The 19,929-nt window shown below is 40.8% G+C and overlaps 1 protein-coding gene across 1 annotated transcript in view; it reads right to left on the reverse strand.

Moving 5' to 3' along the window:
• Window positions 1-16,463: 16,463 nt before the first annotated feature.
• Window positions 16,464-19,929, reverse strand: part of prim2 (DNA primase subunit 2) — a 216,266-nt gene continuing 212,800 nt past the window's right edge. The window contains exon 13 of the mRNA XM_078400014.1: window positions 16,464-17,946. Within this exon, the coding sequence (XP_078256140.1) occupies window positions 17,701-17,946 (246 nt within the window). The 3' untranslated portion in view covers window positions 16,464-17,700. The remainder of the gene's footprint in view (window positions 17,947-19,929) is intronic.

Here is a 19,929-nt window from a genome sequence, read left to right on the forward strand (position 1 = left end):
AAATCTCCTCTGTTCTCTCTCCAAGGCCTTGACAATCTTGCTGGCATTCATCACAGTACTCCACCCGAGGTCTCACAGAGATTTACACAGTTTCAGCTTAACTCTCTTCTTTTGCAGTCTCTTGACGAGGCCAAGGATCCTATACACTTTTAAAAAATCTCTGCCATCACCCCGTGTGTTTATTATCTTCTCTGGTTTGTGACATCTCCAAAACACGCCCGGGCAATTCTCTTAGATTGTTTCCCTCGTTCAGGCCATCCTTGAAACATTTGAGTGGTATGTGAGTAAAAGAAAAGAAAGCAGTCCACCAGATTGCAGATTTGACCTGAATCATTTAATTTAAGAATGCATTTACAAAGCATCTGTAATGTAGTGAAATGTCCCAAGGCACCTTCATAAAACTTGATTTATTCACAAAATGCTGGAGTAACTCAGCAGGTCAGGCAGCATCTCGGGAGAGAAGGAATGGGTGACGTTTCGGGTCGAGACCCTTCTTCAAACTTGACACTGAACCACATAAAAAGTGTTCTGAGGACAGGTGCGCACAGGCCTGGTGGAAATGATGGGTGTTCAGTATTTCAGAGAGGTAGAGAGAGAGAGTGAGAGAACTTTAGCAGAGAAGTCAACAGCTAAAAGCACAGACAGTAATGGGTGAAGGGATTACATTCAGGAAAGATCTGGAGAGTGGATGAAGGGCTGGAGATATTTTGATCGTAGGTCGGGAGAATGATGCAGAGACAGAGGCCTTGAGGATGTGGAGGGATTGGATGGACGTTTTAGGCAAAGGCATCAGATAATTGTAAACCTCTGTGATTTAGTCAGCACGAGGCAATGAGTGAGAATGCACACCAGCACCTGGGCAGCAGAATCTTGGATAACTTGGCCCCTCGGTTGCAGGGTGCCATGTACTGCATTTCCAGCATTGTTTTTCTGTGATTTCTCCCACCGATTTGTGGCAGTGGTGATATGTTTTAAGTTTTAATGCGCCCTGTGACAATTCCAGCAGTGCCGTTTACCAAGGGGCGGAAGACAACATCTGCTGGCAGAGCCGACACTGAAGGAGAGATGAAAGCCTTCTGCCGCACAGTCCAGCTGCCTGGAAGCAAACCCCCAACCTGCTTACACTTTTAACCACACATTATGATTTAACCAGAACCTGGGCTCTCTATCTCCATAAGCTGAAAGGGCGGTCACGCTAATAGTCATTGTGTAAGCACATTAGGAGTTTTGTGATTGCTTTAAAACTGCTGATCAAAAGAGTAGGCATAGCCCTTAACGCACTTGTCGTGCAATGAGTTTGCCCTCAGCAAAAGCTGATCTTCATGTAGTTCACGTGGTGTTTGATTAATACTCGTCTAAGTACAATAGACAAACAATAGATTTTCACAATTTTAACACGCCTTCTTGTTTGTTTTCCTCCCTTCAATTGCCCCGATTAATTTGTTAACCGGATCATTGCATTCACATTGGCAATCCTGGCCTCACCCCATCAAAGATATTCCCTTTGTGCCATCCATCCCTAAACAACCAGTACATCCTGAAGGTATGAAGCAGGACCCCAGCCCGAAAGGTACGTATCCATTCCCCCCACAGATGCTGCCTGACCCGCTGAGTCAGTTTAGTTTAGTTTAGTTTAGTTTAGAGATGCAGCATGGAAACAGGCCCGATGGCCCTTCAAGCATGGTGTGCCTATTTTTGGCTTTGGTGTTGTTGGGTTAAGGGAAAGTCTTGGAGGACATCACGACCGCTACTTCCCGGAACCGTGCCAGAGTATCTTTCACACTCACTTGAGAGACAAAATGCCTTCCAAGGCACAGAGAGAGGGAAGTGTTGAGAGAAGCAAAAAAAAAAAAGGGATCTGACCAAAAATGAGGCCAGAGACTGGATGAACTCCAAAATATGGGGGCGTCAAAATCACCAGAGAAATGCTGGTGCTTCGGGAAGTTGATATCCAATTTGGAAGGTATTTTGTCCTGTATTTTGTCCAGATTTCAATATTTGTTAAAAAGCAACAGGATGGCAAGGAGCTAGGTGACTCTTTGCATGCTGGACCCAGTAGAGCATCTGCTATCATCCTTTCCAATCGTTCCACTCTTTATTTCAACAGCAACGCTAAATGCTGTACCCTTTATCCTTTATCCTTTATCTTTCCACTGTGGACGGCTTGATTGTTTTCATGTATAATGTTTTTCTTGACCGGATTCACACGCAAACAAAGCTTGTATCTTGGTACATGTGGTAATAATAAACTAAACTGAACTAAACTTCTCCTGCCTCGGTCTGGAAGAAATACACACTTCTTTCAGCTGATCTGTTCAATTTTACACCTCTATGGAGGTGTTTACAGACCCTTTGCGTTTATCTCTCTGGTTTGCTCCCAAAATCTACTTTCCCTTTTCTTATCAACTTGCCTCTTCTGAAAAAGAGGTGAGAATAATTTGGCACACAAATGCACTCTTTCTTGCACTCTTTAAAACTCACATTTGTCATACAGTAACTTACCATTATGACCTTTTCTCTTTCCAGTTCTTTTCTTGCGATCTATTTGTGTCTGTGATGCTGGTGGCTGTCTAACTATTGGTCAGGCCACAAGGTGAGCTTCCTGGAGAATTAGAGTCAGGTACCAGCCTCGATAATATCTGGAAGAGAGGAACTTTGTAGTCTTAATTTCCAAACTGGAGGCAAAGATGCCAATGCACAAGAGTTAACTGACCGGGCTTAAAGATTACAGAGGAAACTCAGATAGAGGAGAAACAAAAATTGCTTAACATCTATGAATAGAGCGACACGTGGTATTATCTTCATTAGAATTAATTGGACTATTTAGTCATGGATTGTTACATTAATAGAAAGCTTAACTAAAGGTCTTGTACACACAATGATTTTGAGTATAATTGCTTACTTGGATAAACCTCCAGCAATTCCCCTGGATGTATTTAGTAATGATGATTTATGCATTTACCTCCTCTGCACTGGTTAAAGATGACCTTCATCGGAATATTCAAATGTTCCCGATACCCATTGGTAAAGTAGAGAGTTGAAAAAGTACGAACTGTGTTCCTTTCCATTAATGAACCAAATTGGGAAGCCAGAAGAAATAAATACATCAGCAAAATATTTAAATATTTGTCTTTGTGGTGGGTGAAACTTTGCACGAATCAGGGTCAAATGCTAATGATTGAATTGCTAAGTAGATTAATTGCTGTGGATTGTATGCATACAGCAAACACCAATTAGTCCTGTGCTATAATTACTCTGCTGAGAAGTAAGTCATTATGAAAAACTTGCCTACTGTCCAGTTTTAATGTTCAAAATGCTCCTCCTTTTATTTTCATTTGTGTATGTATTCTTATAGTTACTGAAGATCTGATAGAAGGATCATCTGAAGTCTGAAGAAGGGTCTCGACCTGAAACATCATCTATTCCTTTTCTACAGAGATGCTGCCTGACCCGCTGAATTACTCCAGCATTTTGTAAACTTGCAAACCTAGCTTTTGGTGCACCAGCTGCGTTAGCACAGGTTTATCTCACCTTTTGTTCCAATATTTACACTGCTTTGTGGGGTACCTTATTTTAGTAAATACAGGACAACATAGTGCACAACATAAATTAAATATACCCCCACCTAAAATGTGTTGCATGTGATACTTTGGCTAGCAGCCACACCACAAATTATTCATCTTTTACTTTCTGAGGGATACGTTAGAAGTGCGTGAATGTTATGATGGTTTGGTGTGTGTATGGCGTATCCAGAGGACAGCTTTGAAGACAATGTAGACCAAAGCAATGTTCCGCAAGGTCTGGTCCACAGACTCGTGCGAGTGGAGAGCAGCATCTTTGCTGCTCAGTGCATAGATAGGGTGTGCGGTCACAACCTCTTTCCCCAGGGTGGAAATGTTAAAGACTAGAGGGTAGACACAAAAAGCTGGAGTAACTTAGCGAGTCAGGCAGCATCTCTGGAGAAAATGGATATGCGGCATTTTGGATGGGAACCGTTCTTCAGAATGATTGGTGTAAGGGGGAAAGAGCTGGGAAAGAGAGGTGTGGAAGGATTATACCTGGCAAGTGATAGGTGGATAGAGGCACACAGGTAAAGGGGGGCAGGTGGGGTGGGTTGATTGGAAGATGAGTGGAGCAAGTGACACAGATTAGAGGTGAAAAGGAGACAAAATGATGTCAGATAAAGAGAGAGAGAGAGGAGTGAAATGTAAAACTAGAGGGAGGAACATGGGTGGGACAGGAGGAAAGGAGGGACGTATAAGGGAACTGGGGATGGGAGATGAGTGTATGGAGGAGGGGAAAGGAGCTGGGTGACTGAGAGAGGTGAGGGTGGGAGATTTATCAGAGAAATGTATGCGCACTGGTGTAGGAGGAGGTGGCATGGGAAAGAGAGGGGTATGGGGGAGGGCATGACTTGAATTTGGAAAATCCAACCTTCATACTATTGGGCAAAAAGCTGTGCAAGTGGAATATGAGGTGTTGTTCCTCCAGATTAAGTGTGGCCTCACTCTGGGTCTGGAGGAGGCCCAGGTCATTGAGGTCAGTGTGGGGATGGGAAGGGAATGAGTTAAAATGGTTAGCAGCCGGGAGTTCCAGCAGACCTTGGCGGACCGAGTGCAAGAGTTTGGCAGAATGGAATTGCTCGATTAAGGAAATGAGCAAATAAACTGGCTATTCACACAAAACAAAACTATTTATGTAACAAAATGCTTCCTTGGAATCAGAGGAACATTCATTACCTTTTGCTGGTCACTTTCAACACATTTCACCACAGTCACTCTGAGTTCATTTTTCCTGTATCAAGTATTACATTAAATGAGAAGCAGAATTTCTTTCAAATGGCATCTTTCAGATCCAAAGTGCTTGAAGATCAGTGAAGTGCTTTTGAAATGTAGTGAATGTGAGATCCAGTAACAGATTTGTGCAGATAATCTGCCTTCCTCCTGATGACATCCGAATGACGTTGTATTTTTTAAAAGTAGTGCCGTGTGATCTTTTGCATTGACTTCTGGATGCCTCATTTTAGTATCTCAACTGAAAAAAATATCTCCTAGTCGTGGGTTGTACTTTGACCTCTAGTCTGTAAATTTGTAGCCTTCTGAGTTGAGTTTATTATCAGGTGTACCGAGATACAGCGAAAAGCTTTTGTTGCGTGCTAACCTGTCAGCGGAAAGACAATACATAATTATAGTCAAGCCATCCACAATGAACAGATAGATATATGATAAAGGGAATAACGCGAATAACGTTTAGTGCAAGATAAAGCCAGTAAAGTCCGATAAAAGATAGTCCAAGGGTCTCCAATGAGGTAGATGGTAGTTCATGACTTGTAAGGTCACCCCAATATGGGGGAGTCTTCCTCTACTAGCCATGAGTAAGAAATTAAGGTTTATTTTACACCTTTCCAGTTGAGTAGCAATGAATGCATCCCATTCCAAATTACAGAAGGCACTCATATCTCCGCTACCCATTTTTACCAAAGGGAACCAGTATTGAAATTTAATTTTCAGCGATTTACGAACTCAGTTCCTGAAAGATTACAACTCACGGAGCAGTACATATGATTTTGTAATGTTGATATCAATTAAGTAGTGAGAGGTCTCTTCAAATATTGTATTGGGGATTTTGGATGGGCATTACAATCTGACGAATGAGTCCCTCATTCTTGCTATGATACCCAATTCCCAAGCACCATAAAAGCACAACCCAATATTATTCTTCACCGTATCTATGGCTTAAGTCATAGCCTCCTCTTTCTTATCCATCACTCTTATCAGACATCAACCACGTGGGGGATAAAACAGAAGCAAAGGCCTCCTCGCCTCTGGTACTGATGTGGATGATTGGTTGGCACTCTGCTGCGGGTGAAGAATGTGTAATGAGAATTATCTCAATTAGACTCAAGTGCCCTCAGTCATTCCTGGTGGCAATAATGTGAACAACCAAACATTGGGTTCAAATGGACAGTGGATGAAGACAGACAGTAAGCTTGCTGCAACTAAGCACTGCAGAGACAATCATACAGCACTTTGCCAGACCAAAGTTAACACAACTATGTGATGAAACACATTGAAATATTAAAACACTCTGCAAGAATTGACTAGAGATGTTATCGTAACATGCACACAATGCATTGAGTGCACAGGTAGATCTATGCATCAACTTGTTTGCACAGCTGGTGAAAGAGTGAACAAAGAATTTCAACCAAGGTATAGTCATGAGACTTTTGTGTGGCTATTTCTCACTCTATTAGCAACACTCGTTCCCCAACAACCAAAACAAACACACCAAAGCTGGAGGGCTTGTTTCCATGCTGTATATCTAAACTAAACTAAATATGGTCAAAGCCTAGAGGTGAAGGGAAACGTTTAAGGGAGGAGTTTTAAAAGGGCAGTTCAGTGATGCAGCAATACAGTTGCTCCTTACAGCACCAGAGGCCCGGGTTAGTTCCTGACTGTACAGAGTTTGTACGTTCTCCCTGTGACTGCGTGGGTTTTCTCCGGGTGCTCCGGTTTCCTCCCACATTCCAAAGGCATACAGGTTTGAAGGTTAACTGGTTTGGTAAAATTGTCCCTAGTGTGGGGCCTGTTTCCACGCTGTATATCTAAACTAAACTAAACTAAAGACAACACACAAATCCAAAGATCTGCAGAGTCCAGAAGCAGAAACAAAAGTAATGAAAAAGTCTTCCAAGATATTACTGCGTTGCAATAATAAACCTTTCAGTGGTTTATCTAATTTCACACAATATTAAATCTGAGTCTGAAGAAGAATCCCAACCCGCAATGTTGCCTATCCATTCCATCCATTGATGCTGCCTGACCTGCTAAGTTATTCCAGCACTTTGTCTTATGCTCACGATTCCAGCATCTGCAGTTCCTTGCGTCATCATCAAATCTAAAATGTGCAGAGATGCTGGAATGTTCTGAGCTCTGACTGCACCTGTGTAGCCAGAAGAAAAGTTTTTTTTGTTCAGGTCGATCATTAGAACTGGGAGATGGAAAGTAGAAACCAACAGATGTCTGACAATATCCAACCATGTTTGCTTTGTACAATCACCTGAGAAAAATACAGACCTCAAGGTTCTTTGAATTGCTTTACATGTGCACTGAGACACATGACAGTCAATTGCACACAGCAAACTTCCACAAACAACGTAATCCTAAGTAATCACTGAGATACAAATATTGGCCAGCACAGCAAATAGAATATTCCTGTCATTCAAGTAAATGACACCACAACATTTTCTATAGACACACGAGGGGAGATAAATAGGGTGAACTTTGCAAGAAACAGAAAGGTTCGAAGTGTTGACAGAAAAACTCACAACGATTAGTGTATTGCAAGCGGCGGAATCAAAGGTACCACTTGCATTATAAGAGAGGACATCCACCATGAGGTGTTGGTAGGCATGATCGGGAATACAGTGCACCTATCTGATGTTTGGTCAGACTGTGAAGATGTACAGAGGTTTCATGGAGCATAGTAGACCTGGTTGATATTGACTTTCAGGTAGAGCTGGGCAAAGTTGCTGAATTACAGCCTATGGGCAGCTCAATGGTACAGTGGTAGAGTTGCTGCCCTACGGTGCCAGAGACCCCGGTTTGATCCTGATTATGGGTGCTATCTGGACAGTGTACGTTCTTCCTGTGGGTTTTCTCTGGGCGTTCCGGTGTCATGCATCAGTAAATGGTAGGGATCTGGGCAGTGCTGTAGAGCAGGGGGGTCTGGGAGTACAGGTATATAGTTCCTAGAAATTGGTGTCACAGGTGGATAGGGTGTTCAAGAAGGCTTTTGGTACATTGGCCTCCATCAGTCTTGTTATTGCAATATAGTTGGGACATTATGTTCAGTTGTGCAAGACGGTGAGGCCCCATTTGGAGTATTGTGTTCAGTTTTCGTCACCCTGCTATTGGGTAGGATATTAAGCTGGAAAGGATGTAGAGATTTATGAGAATGAAGCCAGGACTCAAAGGCCTGCGCTATAGGGAGAGGTTGGGCCGGCCAGGACTTTATTCCTTGGAGCGCAGGAGGATGAGAGGTGATCTCTTCGAGATGTATAAGAAGATAATGAGCGGAATTGATTGGGTAAATGCAGCCTTTTACCCAGAGTAGGATAATCAAGAACCATGTATGATAGTGCTCGTGTACGGGTTGATCGCTGGTCGGCACGGACTTGGTGCACTGAAGGTCCTTTTTCCGCGGTTTCCCTAAAGTCTAAAGAGCCTTGCTCACCATTTAAAATCATGGTGAATCTCTCACCAGTGCACCATTTTGCTGAACTGTCCACATATCTCTTGATTTCTTTAACATTCAGAAATATATCAACGTCTATTGAAATAACTATGTAGAAGAATATTTACGATATGGAGCTAATTGCCTCCAGGGTTGGTGGAAACTAGAGCTTTAGAAAGGGAACTGGATCGGCACATGGATAGGAGTTCAAGTCCATGAGGAAAATAGCAAACGAATGGGACTGCCCAGCTTGTCCTCTGAAGAGCTGGAACAGATGCCATGGGACAAATGGCCTCTTTGCATGATATAATGCTTCAACAAGGAAATGTGATCGTAACCTGTAAATCAGCTTGAGGGGCAAGCATACACGACACAAAATGAAGAATTTAAGATACATGATAAAAGCAAAGGAAATGTATGGCTTAATTTATTTGTTCTTTCCTAAATAATGCAATACCAATTTTTGTTTTCACTTTACTAAAATGTTGACAGGTATAAATGAATTGCCTCGCTGCTGATTACTCCAAATAAATGGTTCAAGAACCAGGGAATATAAAAGCAGTCCCTGTTTAATGGTCTTTTTTCTTCCTTACAAGTTATATAATTGTAATTATCCTCGAACAAACTTCGATCTAAATGTAGTCTTGTTCAAATGAGACTTTTTATTATTCTTTCCCAGTTCTAAAAAGTATTCGATTTAACTTGAATCAATGGAATGTGATAAGCTTTATCAAGCACAACAATTATGAAGCCAAGTATCCGGTGTTCAGATACAAAACAGGGATCACATTATTGAATAATGGAGGAGATATCTGGAACTTAGTAACCTACTGTTGTAAGAGCTTGGGGACATGCAATCCAAACAGGGAATTAAAATACAAACTGCTTTTCCAATATTTGTGTAATATTTGCGTAGGAACCAGACTCATGAACATTACAAGGATATAAAAGTATTATAAAAGTTGTTTGTGATTCACTGCAAGATGATCGCAGTCAAGCCTAATTGAAGAATTCTTTATGAAGCATCTTTGCGTAAAAATCCAAAGCTAAAATAGACCATTCGGCCACTCGGCCGTGCTCTTATCATTCAACAAAATCATGGCTGAAGAAGGGTCTCGACCCGAAACGTCACCCATTCCTTCTCTCCTGAGATGCTGCCTGACCCGCTGAATTACTCTAGAATTTTGTGTCTACCTTCAACTTGAACCAGCATCTGGTTATTTTCCTAAAAATCATGGTTAATCTTTTGCTTTGAACACCTGCCCTTTCCCCACATCTCTTCTCTCCCTAACGTCAAGCCATCTACTGTTCTCAGCTTTGAAAACAATTAATGACAGATAATCCACAACACTCTGAGGTAGAGAACTAGATTCACTACCTTTTCGTGAAGAAATGTTTCTTTGTTTCAGTCCTAAGTGGCCTACCCCCATGCTGATTCTGTGATCGCTACTCCTAGACGGAGCCATCGGCAATAGGCTCCCTGTGATTTATACTTTTCAACAAGATCCCCTCTTATTCATCTAAACTAGAGAGAAATTAGGCCACACCTGCTTGATGTGTCCTCATGTGACAGAACTAATCTGGTGAATCTACGCTGTACTCTTGTGACAGAACTAATCTGGTGAACCCTACGCTGCACTTTGTATCATCAGCACTCCAGGACAATTATATCTTTTTTTTTAAAAGATAAGACCAAAACTTCAGATGTTGTAGTCAAAGGTCTGACACCCACATTCATAAAGGGTGAGAGATTGGTAAATGTTTAAAACATAATCAGCATCTCTGTTTGTTTTTTAATGAAGAAACAAACCTCCCATTTTCCCACATTTTACTCCATAGAACATGGAACAGTACAACTGTAAGGGGTTTCTGCGCCGAGCTTTCGCCCGACCTAAGGTCCCCGTGCCTTGCTCTGATCCAGGCCGCGCACACTGGTTCCCCCTGAGTGGTTCGACCCACTCACCCCTTACGGTTCTAGACACTGGACTTAGATACAGGAGCTTTTATAGTGCAGAAAAATTCCACCAGACCAGATTTGAAAACCAGGGTTTAAATGAAAAAGGCTTTTATTTAGCGCTTGGGACTATTGTCCATGAATATTTATACATTTCTATATGACATATCTATTAAACACATATTGAATCACATGAATACCTTTGACTTATGAATCACAAAACGCACAGTTCTACAAGACATATACACGAATACCCTTTTCTCTGAATTCTTAAACACAGTTCTACAAGACATATACACGACTGTAAGATGGGGAACATACGACACATCGCAACATTGACCAACACATATTTCTATACACACCCAACGTTTATTCAAACCACCCTCCCCTCTACACTAAACTATGTCCAGGATATGCAAGATCGGGGTGCATGCTCACCATGGGGCTATTACTGGGGTCACTGGCTGTTCGTTTTTCAGTATTTCTCCTCGAGTTGTGTGCCTGTTCCTCTCTCTTGCATCCGTTCTTCTTGCCTGTCGTTTCTTCCTCCTGCATTCGTTTGACTTCCTTCTTGTGTCCGTTTCTTGGAACCCGGTTTTCTCGAGTGTCCTTGCTTGAGTTTAAAACCCAAAAGTCATGGCCAGTTATACTATTCTGACCCGTCCTATCTCCCGCCAGATCTTGGAATCTCTTTGTTCAAAAAGATATGTATAAGTTCTTTCTCTGATCTGCGCTTATGTCCGGGGATACCGGGGATGGCCAGACGGTGTTAATTGGTATTTCGTTGTGAGGTGATGGGTTTAACTGGTTTCCCATCACCTACCAGGTAGTTTTCTATGGGCTATTGTGCCCCCTTAACGAGATGAACTGTTTAGGTCGGCTTGGGGCATTGTGAGTATGCTGATGTCAGCGCCCCAGTGTCTGGACTCCGACCTGGTTCCGCAGGTTTCTGCATGGCCAATACCCATCCATTGTTCTGGCCGTGGCTTTGCAGAAACCTAGAGACTGGGTTGTAAGGTTTTTACTTTTTGTGGCTGGTCACGAGGTCCTGCGGCCATTTTAGGACCCACAGATTGTGACATCCCTTTGTAATCTGACCGCAGCCTTTCTCCGCTATCAGCCCCAGTCTCCCGTTTAAAATGTCCAAACTGCAGCTCTTTGGTTTTGGTGTTGCTTTCCGAATGAGGGAAAACTTCTCAAATCTTACACAACACAGGAACACAAAGTCTGTGCTGAACATGATGCTAAATTAAACCAATTTATTTTGCCTCCATGTGATTCACATTCCTATCACATCTATGTTCCTATTTAAAACCTCTTGAACATGGCTATTGTATCTGGTTCGCCCACCCACTTTACACTTTGTGCAAAAAAAATGACCTCACACATTTCATTTAAACTTTCCCCTCTGACCTGAATGCCAAGCCTTCTAAGCTTTGGCTTTTCCACGCTGGGAAAAAGGCTGTTTACCCTATCTATGTCTCTCATAATTGTATAAACTTCTATCAAGTCTTCCATCAGCCTTTGATGCTCCAGCAAAAACAATCCAAGTTTGTTCAATCTCTCATTGTAGGTTTAACACCCTCTAATCCCGAGAGCATTCTGGGAGACAAAAAATACTGAGGTAACTCAGCAGGACAGGCTGCATCTCTGGATAGAAGGAATGGGTGATGTTTCGGGTAGAGACCCTTCTTCTTCTGCACCCTCGCCACAAGCCTCCTGTTGTGGGGTGACCATAATTGCACAGAACAATCTGCCATGCTGCTGCCCATTCACTCAGCTTGTCCTAACCCTTGTAGCCTCATCATTACTCGGATTCTCACTGAGTTGTGTACCATCAGGAAATGTAGCAATCGGTTCCCACAGCCAATAATTCATTGATATGGATTTTGAACAGTTGTGGTCCCAGCACTGATGAACTTTCAAGCCATGGTGTCGTTCACTCGCGATTGTTGATCGAGTAGATAAATTTGCAACAACCCTTCTATTCATTTGCACCAATGTAACATCTTATGCAGGGGAAGTAAAAGGGGATTTGAACATTTTGAAGGACCCATCGGTTCTTCTCTGTCAGCCTTAACCTGTGGCTTAGCACTTGTTAAAAAATGAAGAGTCATTCGTCTATCAGACTAATTCAAACCGTACACTCATTTGGGAGGCACCTCATTGTGACAGCGTTACTGCAGGGAACATTTTTTTAACCATAAAAATAAAGGATCCCATAAAGCAGCATAATTGCACCAAGAATCTCAGGTATATTTATCAAAAGCACCCAGCAGTACACCACCTCATAAACTGCTTGGGCAAGTTTCATTATTATCCAAAATGACAATGAGATTTTGGTAAAACAGGAAATATGTTTAGATTTTTTTATCCCCCGCCCCTCCACCCCTCCCCAAAAATGATTTGAGCAATTAGCTCTGAGTACAGTAATCACATTTCAGACATTGGATTTTATCTTTGCGTGAAGGTTTTTAAATTGAAATGAGGAACAACGATGCCAACACAACCAATCTATGAGGTCGCTCCCTCACGGCCTCTGGGCCTCAGGACCCCGGGCCAAACAAGTTCCATTGCATTTGCAACCAATGTCTTGCCCAGTGTAGTCTCACATGGCCGGGACTAATCCACAATGCAACCAAAGTGCACGGCATCTTCACAAACCACATATAGAAAAGCTGTCACAAAATCTGAAGTGGCACTGCATATATTTTTTAAATGATTACAGGTCTACCACTGATTTTCCGGCAAGTGGTGGACGGCCGGACAAATTCCTCCCCCCTTCTGGAAGTCCCCCCTGAAAATGTGGCGCTGCGGTCGGGTGAGGCAGCCAATCTCAACCTCATCAGGAACCTCTGCGCCGATCGACGGGTTGAATTTGGCCCCTGTGGCACAGGGTTCATCCCAAGGCCATGACCTTTGTTGGTCTTGCAGAACAGATAATCCAGAAAGGCTCTGGATCAATGGTGCTGGAAAATCAATCGTGCACCTGTACTCATACATGTCCAAACATTTGCATAAGGACATCACATCGCACAAAAACATACCCTCCAGCCCAGCTGGTCCATGCCAAGCATCCATTAAGTGCTCCTACGTACTGTAGGGAATGCATTCAGGTAAACTATGAAATAGATCCAGATGTATAAGTTTCACAAAATTATTTTTATTGGAATTTCAAAAGAAGATGAAAAAAGCCTCTTGCATTAAACTGAACAAATTCTTTATACTTTTTCCATTTTTAAGCATAACTTTACAAAAAGAATGTACTTATAAAAATAATTTCTAGTCAAGTCAAGTCAAGAATTATAACTGAGGTTGCGCGTTGATAAAATATTAAAATGGAAATGACAAGGGTTATTTCTCATTTTACCAAATGTCACAGGCTTCATTGGGTTTGAGGTTTTGGTTTATTGAAGATAGACACGGAATGCTGGAGTAACTCAGCGGGACAGGCAGCATCTCTGGAGAGAAGGAATGGGTGACGTTTCTTCGAGAAATGGGAGAAAGGAAGCAGTCATTCTCAGGCGCAGGAATCATAATTGTGCAGTAAACACTTAGTCATAAGTCAAGCTTTCATACACCCTTCGAACTGTGCATCAATATCACCAACGATAGGCTAACCCATCATTACATCATGGTTCAACAACTCTTAACGCCCAGGAACAAATGAGGCTGCAGAGAGTTGCACGGTCCCTCACAGGGACTGACCTCTCCACCACCAAAGGGATCTATAGGAGGCGCCACCTCAAAAATGCACCAAATATCAAAGACCCAAACCACCCTGGCAACGCTTTAATTTTGCTGATACAAATGAGAAGATGGTGCAGGTTCATGAAAATCTTAAAAAACAGGAACAGCTTCTCAGCAAAGGAACACGGCACAACACTCATCACTGCCTCACAAACTAGGATCTTCTATGGACTTTGGTTTTGCATTAGTATAGTTATCTAGTATAGCTGTTATTAATTTATTGCATTATTGATTACTATATAAATTAATCTGCAGGCTAAATGGCTTGTTAAGCAGCTGTAAGCAAGAATTTTACTGTTCCTTTGCTGGTACATATGATAACTAAACTCTCTTGTCTCTTAAAAGAGTTGGACTGTTTTCTTTGAAAAGATGAAGGAATGAAGAGTGATCTTATTGAAACATACACCACCCTAAGTGAAAAGGATGGGAAGATAATGGGAGAGTCTCTAATAAGTGGCACATTACAAGGGGGCAGTCAATTAAAAAAAAGGGGCATAGGAATTTATTCACACAGAGGTCATTAAATCTCCAGGGTGCTGGAGCTATTTATAGAGGGGGTAGATATATCTTGACAAACTGGGCAATTGAGGTCAATATGGAACTGGCACAGAAGAGCTGATGCCTCGGGAAGATCAGCCATAATCTCATCAAGATTTGAGGAGCTAGGTGGTCTGTTCCTGCTCCCATGTTCCTGTGTACTTGGATTTTTAAATAGTACACCAGGAATACATTGCACCAAACTGGTTATAATGCATTTCACCCATTCCTCTTGACCTATGAAAGTTTGTGGAACAAAATGTTTTGCATATCTGTACTACTGTATTGTATATTTATGAGATAACATGGTAAGGTACAAAAGTCTGAGAAAAATCAGGTAGAATACATCAACACTATTGCACAGCACTGGAAACATTCTACAGTACGTGGCACATACAAAGTGATCGGGGAACTCAAACTAATAATGACCATTTTCTAAAAGGATAATTATGTTCCATAAGACCAGAAACTAATGCAATCCAAGCAGAAAGAATTACAGTCTCACCAGAGTTGTTCTCCATAATTTAAGTCACACTTCAGTGATAATTCATGTTCTTAGCTCCTTAATCTGTCTGCACAGTGCCACGTCTAATGGCAATTCTCAGGTCTGGAGAAAACTCCATTTTGATCATAGCAAATCAGCCTAAACAAAACTGTATTAGCCACATAGATATTTACGCTATTAGACTCTTGAAGCTGTTATGCAGCATTGAACACAATTTGTTTTGAACAGTAATCCATGTATTCATTGATGCTTCCATCCTACCAACTAAAAACGGCAGGAAAAAACTTCAATGAGATAAGTTCATACCCACGGGTACAGTGCAATGTTTTGACTAAGATGTTACCAGTTTAAAAAGTTATCTGTAACTACACTCCTCATTTGTACCCATTAAGAGCAGATTCCAGGAGATTGAGGGTCTAATAGAGATGGGTAACTGGAGGAGCCATTTATGCTTAATTTAGTTACTGTCATAGTATTATGGCTATGTTTAATATTTCTAGTTTCTGTCTTTTTTGCATGCTTGTGGGTGTAATTTGATACGCAATGGGGAGTGTCTACATTGGAGGAGGCTAGCGAAGCAACAGAGATTGTGGGTCAGTTTAGTCTCGGAGGATGGAGAGAATAGTTTTTTTACCACACTCATGACTGCCACACCAGCGCCAGCTATACTCACAAGGACCACACGGTAACGACTACACGATTTTCACTGTATTTGAAGAAGAAACAGTTGATAAGATCGAAAAGTTATGAATTACTCTTTTGATTTGTGCTACTTTAATAAAGACCAATTAATCAAGAAACAGCGTTTGGAAGATTCGTTTTTGTTATCTCAGAGGGCGGTGTGTGCGTAAGCTATACCTCCATTCCATCCCCGAGCAGTAATGGCTATCGAAGTTGGACTTTGAGAAGGTATAGAAACTGCCATTACAGTAACAATTTGTCATATCTCCCTCAAGATTATCTTGAAGTCGGCTCAGAGAATGGTACATGAGAGGTCTTGTCAACTGGTTAAGTACTACATGGGCTTTCAAAGTCAAAAGCCCATCGTTGCTCTTCACACAATGGAGATTGTATGGCTGAGTTATTCCATAGAGTGCACTTTTCAGATAATCATTACACACTCTTCACTGGAAAACCTTGATAACAAAATAAACTGCAGAGGTCATACCATGAGTGTTAGTCCTCAATAAAAACTCTCCACTCAATTTACCCAATCACACGATCGTCCGAGGCAGTCAATTCTCGTTAATCCAACACAATTTGTTACATCTTAAATATGTCAGATTATCGATATTTATGACCTTGGAAGAAACCAATTTAACTCCGATTGTCTGTGAATGATGGGTAGATGAGATTGTCTGCACGGCATATATTTATATGTATCTTTCTGATAAAAAAAGGTTTTTATAACAAATACAATTTCATTCTAACATATATAATGACAAAAACATACATATGTTGATGGCAGAAACAGTTTCTTTATTAAAGTTATCACCACGTTTTCTGCTTGGTTGTGAAAAGGTCGGTAAACAATGTTTTTATAATCAAGAAAAGGCCAGTACAATCACTGATGTTCTGTGATCGGCTGTGAGTCTAGTGAAGAGTTGGAGGCACATGCCCCGAAATGTTTTGTTTATGAACTGACTGCTGGTTAAACAATTGAAATGTAATGCTAAATGAATAATTGGTTTTAGGAAAAAAAAGTGTTGGTACCAGAATGTGAATTGTTCGATAAACGAGTATGTTTTTATTGTATTAAAAAATCAAAAAGATCACAGAGCGTTTACTTATACTTTATCATACCAGGGCAGAACAAGGCTGCAAGCTCATGTGGTCGTGATTGCACACAGGCTTCACAAAGGCGTATAAAGCTGTGCCAAAGTTCAAAGTAATCAGCTTTAAGGCAATACTTGTGCTGTAGATTCAAAACTGATGAAAAATATCAGTGAAGGTTTAAGGAAATTCCAGCATTGTAATAACATAATTGTAATAACATAATTGTAATAACACAGTCCACATTATAAAATTTTGAACAGGAAAAAGAAAATAGATTGAGATGCATCTCTCTTCTAGAAATCTGATAGTATGATGTTAGCTTTCTTATAATGTACTTATTAGGCATTTGATGGGCAACGAGAAAGTACATTTCCCATTACAGTGCAACGAAGTGCATGAAAACGATGGTGAATCTACAAGTCCTCTTGTACAATTACGAATGCAATAATGCAGATTATTGGAGATGGAAGTGGCTTTGTTAGCAAGTGTGCTACAGCAAAGCATTCACAAACTTCTGTACAATGAACCTGAATATAATTGATGCCTTACAATGAACTCTGAGAAGACATTACCTTCTAAAGGTGTTGACGTTGATGTGACAATAAGATGTTACCAGAGTAATTAAACATTTCTTACTAGTTGTGGAATAAAGTCAAAAGAACATTTTCTAGGCTGAGTTCCAAAATGATCCATTGGCATCATTCACATCAAATGTGCCATTTCTTTCCAGGAAACGTCCAAGCACCAATGAAAGTCCCTTGTGTGCATTATTTCAAGAAATACAAGTCATCGCGCTTTAGCCATTATGGAGAATTAATTTTACCTTAAGCTTACTTACTCATTTAAAGAGAAAAAAAACTAGATTGGGGAAAACGGGACAAATTCACTTCAGAAAACATTCTAATACATAATGCATTTCAGTGGATATCAGTCGCAGAGCGAATCATTCAAGATACTCTTCACTGAGAAGCTCTTCGATATTTATACCCTCCACATCAGTCGACTCTGCCTGGCTCGTGGTTGTGGAGACAGTGGCACTCTCCACTTTGGGGGGTTGGCTGGGTTGGCTGCGCTGGGAGCTCTCTGGCTGGTTTGACTCTTTCTTTTTATCTCGGCTGCTGTTCACAATCTTCTGACTCTCAATGAAATACTGATTTGGATGATTCAGAGAAAACCCAATTTCGTCAATCTAAAAGGTGGAGAGAAGTAAAACATTGATATGCTAATCAAATTAAAGTATAAACTTCAATACTTCAAAATGGCTGAAAATAGATCAGAAACAACTGAGAGTTTTATATTTCCTGTAAAACAATATGAACAATTCAAATAATTAAAAATAAAATTACTATAAAAAATTACATAACAAAATATGCTGGCTCCGAAATGCAATATTTATGTGATACTTGCAATGTAATGTCTGAAATTATGAAAAATGGTTTTAACAAACTAAAATCTTCCACTCAGCATAAATTCGGAATTTTTATGTTTACTATCATTCTACAAGCCAAAACCTTAGTAATAGACTGTGAGCACAATTCAAACATGTTTCTTTTTATATATAGGTCAACTAACATCAAATAGTTACAGGATAGTTATCCATGATCCATTTGAAATAGTGGACTTCAAAAACAAGCAATTCATGACCTAGGTATTCCAACCAGTTTTTCCTCAACTTAAATGGGGTAAACTTGCACTTTAAAATATCAAACACAAAACCACTGATTTCCAATAAAGCATACATAGGTGGTTGCATTTATATAAACACGCAGGGAATTTTGAATTGCGTTACTAACAGTTTACGTTTTAAGTGGAGACACTGTTGAGAGGTTAATGATTTGTGTTCAAGTTCCCACAGGCAGCAAATCAAGGAATAAATGAAAGATCAGTCTATTTTTGGTTGTGTTCGCCTGTGAAAGAATCTTGCCTCAATTGCCAAAAAGAAATTCCTCTTTGAATAGAGTCAGAGAAAGATAAGCGACCTTTTGGCTCTCAAGAATTCCCTGACCCTCAAGCACACACCCACGCATTCAGATTTCCCACATTTTCATCAGCTCTCTCCTTCATTCTAACACTCATCTACACAGTCGGAGCAAGCCATGGTGGCCAATCAACTATCATGTTTTCGAAGCGTGAGAGGAAATCAAAGAATACTCCAGCAGAGGAAAGCCACCAAGCGATCACAAGCAGACTCAGACAGAATAAGAATAAGGGAGGCTGCAGAAAGTGGTGGATGTTGCCCAGTCTGCCAGAGCTACCAATCTCCCCATCATTTATGGGATCTACAGGATGCACTGCCTCAAAAAGACAGGTGATAATGAAGAACCACACCACCCTGGCCATGCTCTTGTCTAGGGAAAAAGGTACAGGAGCTTGAGAACCGTTAGAACAGCTTCTTCCTATCAACGGTCAAGTTTTTGAATCTACTACACAATTCTACTACAACCATACCTCAGGACCAAGCCAGTACTGACTATCCACTGCTCTACATACTTCGTTTTTTTTGTATTTGCATGATTCTGTTTACTTAGAATAACTGATAGTTTATGGTATATTTGTTGCTGTTGTTACGTCTAATATGCCTGTAAGGCTGCAGCATGCAAGGCTTTTATTGGCTCGTAACCAATGCATCTAACAAATAAACAGTCTTGATTTACACAGCAAATATGATCTGTAAAGGTGTTTGAAGCAGATGTATTTGTAATAAACAAGTATTGCGTATATATTTGATAAGGAAAGATTCTGTTTTGGGACATAGGAGATTGTGAGTACTAATTAGAATGTCTTTACACAGAGACACAAAAGGCCAAAACCTCTATTTCCATGCAAGATGATACTGAACATTCAAAGTCTAATAGTACCGTTCGGCCATTTTTTAGTAATATTTTTCTGGGTTAAATAAACATAGGAATGCAAACAAAAAAACTCATCCCTGCATGCCTTTGCTGCTCTATAATTTTTGAAATTCAAATAATATGAAGCAGAAAAGATAAAGTAAAATGCAAATTATATCACCGAAGAAGGCCTGAGTAGTCATGACACCTAGGAAACAGCCGAGTATAGACATGCCTTTCCAGCCTCGATCACTCCTTTAGGTAAGCACAGTGAGCCCAGATGCAAGCAACTCATTTTCCAGTAAAGACATACGTTGAAAGCATCTGCTAACAAGGAACAC

Source organism: Rhinoraja longicauda, chromosome 5 (assembly GCF_053455715.1).
Source record: "Rhinoraja longicauda isolate Sanriku21f chromosome 5, sRhiLon1.1, whole genome shotgun sequence".
Taxonomy (NCBI): Eukaryota; Metazoa; Chordata; class Chondrichthyes; order Rajiformes; family Arhynchobatidae; genus Rhinoraja; species Rhinoraja longicauda.